The sequence below is a fragment of the Amphimedon queenslandica genome, unplaced genomic scaffold, assembly GCF_000090795.2.
Source record: "Amphimedon queenslandica unplaced genomic scaffold, v1.1 AMPQUscaffold_13044, whole genome shotgun sequence".
Lineage (NCBI taxonomy): Eukaryota > Metazoa > Porifera > Demospongiae > Haplosclerida > Niphatidae > Amphimedon > Amphimedon queenslandica.
The window spans coordinates 48307-53158 of NW_003546720.1; the positions used below are offsets into that span (position 1 = coordinate 48307).

Below are 4852 nucleotides of genomic sequence, written 5' to 3' on the forward strand. Positions count from 1 at the left end.
TCCCTCTCTCTCCCTCTCTCCCTCTCTCTCTCTCCCTCTCTCTCTCTCAGTACATTTATCAAAGCCTTCATACGGTCACAGACCCTCTTCCTCAATGCCCCAGCAGCAGCTGTCACAGCTCCATGAGTCAAGACAGTCAAGTGAGTCACGGACATCAGTCACCAGCAGCAACAGCCCCTCTCCTACCAATGGAAAGACCCAGTTATCACCATCTCATGGACCTACTACTGTACCAAGAAGGTGCATCTACATGTACATCTAGCTATCATTATAATGCTTTAATTTATGCTTTTAAAATGATTATTATTTCTTATTATTTACTTATTATTATTATTATATTATTATTTTTTAAATTCATGATGCTTTTATTAACTGTATACTTGTACTTTTTATTAGGAATTCTGATAGTGCAGTTCGGATTCACGCGGTCAAGTCAAGCAAATCGATAGAGAGCAATTTGTCAATGAAGTGAGTTAATTAGCAAACAGGTTTGACGAGTTATCATAACTGGTTTCGTTACAGGTTTGACCAGACCTTACACATGGCAGATGTGAGTAAATATGAGCTAAATGTAATAACTGTTAATAACTGCTACGGGACATTAATTATAGCCATTTTAATTTACATGTACATATTTCAATTATGATTATAACTAATTTTATATACAATTTTTATTTTTTCATGATTATTTTAGTTGACAGCTGAGAATTCCGATCTCATACAAGAAAGAGACAAAATGAAACTTGAAATCCTCGAGCTCAGAGATCGACTCCAAGATGTCGAAAAAGATAATGAGGGACTCAGAAATGACCTGGCCCTCTCGGAAACCCTCCGCAAGAAGGCAGAGACTGAAGTAAAATCCCTGAAAGAGAACAGAGGCAAGGTTCTACGAGGACTTAGTACCCAAACTGAAATAGCAACAGCTCAATTTCGTCTCGACTTTGAGAATCTCAAGAAGCAGCTTGAAAGCAAGGAAGAGGTGATCGCCCTCCAGGAGAAGAAAATTAAAAGTTTGATAGAGTCGAATTGTACTCTTCGTAACGGTCTGGAGCAGGTCCAGGGGGCCCCCTCGATGGGTCATATTGAGAGCGAGGATGACGAAGGGGTCCAGTCTAGCCTGGTTTTGAATGGACACTCACGACGCGTGAATCCAGTACAAGCTGAACTTGCCAAATTTATAAAACAGCTGGACATTTGAGCCCATCTCTCCCTCCCTCTCTCTCTCTCTCTTCCTCTCTCCTTTCTTCTGAATATACCTCAATTATTAAGAAATTGTCACTGTCGATCCTCTTTAAAAAGAGAGAGAGAGGGAAGGAGGACTATATTCTCTTTAATGTTAGTGTTTGTTGTTGTTGATGTGTGTGTGATTATTTGTATCCATGTCAAATTTTTATCAGTTTATCAGACAATTATAATTATTTAGTCTCAAAATTAATCAGTTATTATTTAATATTATTCTTATTAATTAATCATTATTATTCATCTCTTCTGTCTCAATTATTTATTATTATTATATAATTATTGTTGTTATTATTTTAATGTGATTCACTTTCTGTATGTATTCCCAATTAATATTTAATAAGTCAAACCTTCTATTGTGGATACTCTAAAATAAGGACACCTCTATAATCAGGACAGGTAGTATCAGTCCCAATACAATAGTAATGTGTATTAATGAACCTCTGAGTCTGAAATAAGGACAGGGCAGTATTATTGGGTCCCAACTCCCAAGGTGTCTGGAATAGACAGGTTTTATTTTATTTTACTTAATATCTTCCTAAGTACTAGGATATTCTGATTCTATTTCATGCATGCAATATCATGCACACTAATTGAGTGTTACAATTATTAATTTTAATGGATGCAATTATCATTCCGGCCTCCGCCCCTCCCTCCACAATGGCTATGGATCGGGCTATGGATACATCCACTTCTTCGGCTATTCCTCCGGCCATTCTGAGTAGAAGGACTTTGAGTGAGTCTAGAAATGATTTTACTAATCTAATGACCATTTATAACGTTAGATATTAAGGATCTCGATGAACTAATTGCATTACTCGAGAGGCATCACTACAACAAGGCATCATATCATCAACTTGGTCTACGTCTTAAATTGTCTTATAATACACTAGAGAAGATAAAGAAAAATCATGGAGAAGTAGATCCTTGTTTTACTGAGTGCTTGGCTGGCTGGTTGCGTAAACCTGATGGTGTGGAGACTCCAACAATAGATACACTGATAGCTGCTCTTAGAGGAATAGAAGAGAATGCTGTAGCTGATGGTATTGAAGGAGAAAGACAAAGAAGTAAATTTATAATATTAAAAATAATTTTATTTTGCATGTAATTTATTTTCTAGTCTTGGCCCCCGCCCCTATGGCAGCTGTTCCTTTGTCAAGAAGTGATGAACCCATGGTAGCCACACCTCCAACATCACATACCAGTGAAGGTGAGCCTTTGAATGCATGAGAACATGCACTGAGTACTCCCAAAATAAAGACATTAAAGTAATGGATTCATTCTCATTAAAAAATTTTGGTGATAGCAAGTAAAATTAACAGAGTTTTATTTTGGCAATTGGCAGATTAATAATAAAATTGCCAAAAAAAATTCCCATTTTGCTTTATTCTAAGCATGATGTGGCTATAAAAAAAGCCATGCACAATGATGAAATTGCCAATCTTAAGCACTACAAAATTTTCCCACAATAGATGGGTTTGGGTTAAATACATTTACTTTATTTCTGTCTTATACATGTAGGTCATCTAATTCAGCCAGTGGCCACTGTTAATCCAGGTAAGGAAAGATAATTAATAACTTATTATAACTTATGTATGTAGGTGTTGTTGATCTTGAGCTTAAAATTGATCGATATCCTGAGCTACAAGAAATTGCCAATAATTTGCAAGGAAAGTATGATTTCCTTGTTTCTGCACTTGAAAAATCACTTAAGGATCATCACATTGATGTAAAAAGGGCAAAAAGGTTGATAGAAAGATGCCTAATGACAAAAGCTGGTGTTGTTTCTGAGTTGAAGCCCTGTATTGATATTTTTGAGAAAGCAAATGATTTTGAAAGCTTTTTTGACTTTTTAAGTAAATACAAGTTTATTGGTTACATCAATTACAAGCTATTGAAGAAACTAGCTGAACTAGTTAAAGATGATGAGATTAATAACCGGTTTTATGAATATGAAAAAGAATATACCAAGTTATTAAGTTCAGCTTCCTTTCAAGATATTATACCATTACTTGAAAGAAAATCTGAGCTGTCTCCTACTGCTCCTCTTGGATTACCTTATGTTTCCTTTCGTCTTGAAAGGCCTTGGTTACACACTGTCGTTTATACCTGGATCTCAACCTTTGGTGAATTTTCATGGTCTTATTACGCACTTCTTAAACAATTAAGAGAGAACTGTGTTATCATCACTTATGCTATACTACCATGTGTTCTTGATGATGTCATCAGAGATCTCAACGATCCAGTGATACTGAAAAAGCTAGAGGATAAAGATGTTACTGTCACTGAAATTATTGAGTCACCACAAAAAGAGGAAGGTGAGATGTTTCAATTATTAGTAAATTCTATTGATTGGGCGAAGCTCACTGATGTTAAGTATTGCTGTATGTACATGTGTTTGTGCATGACTGGGAGGCATAGCTAGAGAGTGGAGCCCCTTAATGTTTTACATTCTTCTTCATTATGTTTCTACATGTACATGTACTGACTATGTAACATGTTACTCAGTGTATATGTAAGGTATGTGTATGTATAATTCTGAAATTGATGTGATAAAAATAAATGCACTGCAAATTGCTTGCAGACTGCACCACATGGCAATGGAAAGCAGAATTTTTGCGACTGATCACAAACCGTGAAATTCGCAAAAATATTTTACCATGAAAATACATGTAAACTGGTATACGATATTCATCATTATTTTAAAGTCTGACAAGGTATAATTGACAAATGTGTGTGTGAGTGTTCATGTTAATGAAGGAATCCTTTCCATGAGTGATTCTTAATGGATGATGATGTACTGCTGAATGATAAGATGTTGCCAGTTGTCATGCTACTTTTAATTGATGTACTTGATCTGAGAGAAAGAGGGGGGTATTGACAATTGAGTTACAGTATGAAGTATGAACATTCTTCTTATATATGTACATGTTTACATGTACAATGTACAGTGTACATGTATGTGTATGCAAAATAATTTGGCTTTTAAACTATAGAGTGTATATCTTGAAAACTTCATACATGTACAGTACATATTAATTATGAAAATATCCAAGGTAATTTTTAGAACCCTATAGTTGTAAATACAATCTATTTGGTACAATGCACTTACTGTACATGTACACAAATCTTATTTAATTAACTAATGTATTATTTTTGTCTCTGTCACAATTATATTTTTAATACTGGATCTCAGGATGCCACACCTACAACTGGTTGTTAAAATCACACCCCCAATAATTATCGAACGTAAATCGGCTAAAATATGTGTGTATCTATAGTCAGAATGTTTTAGAATGGGCATTTCTTTGAACTTGTAGGTATTAAAGAAAAGGAAAGGTTCATAAAAAAGCTAATGGAAAATCTTCAAGCCACAGAAAAAGAGTTGAAGGAAGTCAAAGAAACGCATGAAGACTACATGAGTAAAGGTATAGCTAGAATACACACAAAATAACATCATATCATGCTTCATTATAATAGCAATGGATGAGAACGTAAAGAAAGATAGGCAGATTGCCCAATCAGTGAAAAAAACCCAAAATCTACAGGAAAAGCTTGATGAGAAAAAAGCAGAGCTTGATGAGAAAAAAGCAGAGCTTGATGAGAAAAAAGC

General features: G+C 35.1%; 2 protein-coding genes across 2 annotated transcripts in view; both read left to right on the forward strand.

Moving 5' to 3' along the window:
- LOC100632763 (disabled homolog 2-interacting protein-like) overlaps window positions 1-1410 on the forward strand; it is a 12097-nt gene extending 10687 nt beyond the window's left edge. Inside the window, exons 22-25 of the mRNA XM_020001712.1 lie at window positions 51-240; window positions 397-468; window positions 523-550; window positions 695-1410. Of these exons, the coding sequence (XP_019857271.1) occupies window positions 51-240; window positions 397-468; window positions 523-550; window positions 695-1198 (794 nt within the window). The 3' untranslated portion in view covers window positions 1199-1410. The remainder of the gene's footprint in view (window positions 1-50; window positions 241-396; window positions 469-522; window positions 551-694) is intronic.
- Window positions 1411-2366: 956 nt separating this feature from the next.
- The window catches only part of LOC109585581 (myosin-11-like), a gene marked incomplete at its 3' end in the record, with an annotated part of 6637 nt that continues 4151 nt past the window's right edge, over window positions 2367-4852 (forward strand). The window contains exons 1-5 of the mRNA XM_020001705.1: window positions 2367-2449; window positions 2761-2796; window positions 2841-3557; window positions 4560-4667; window positions 4720-4850. Coding sequence (XP_019857264.1) covers window positions 2377-2449; window positions 2761-2796; window positions 2841-3557; window positions 4560-4667; window positions 4720-4850 — 1065 coding nt within the window. The remainder of the gene's footprint in view (window positions 2450-2760; window positions 2797-2840; window positions 3558-4559; window positions 4668-4719; window positions 4851-4852) is intronic.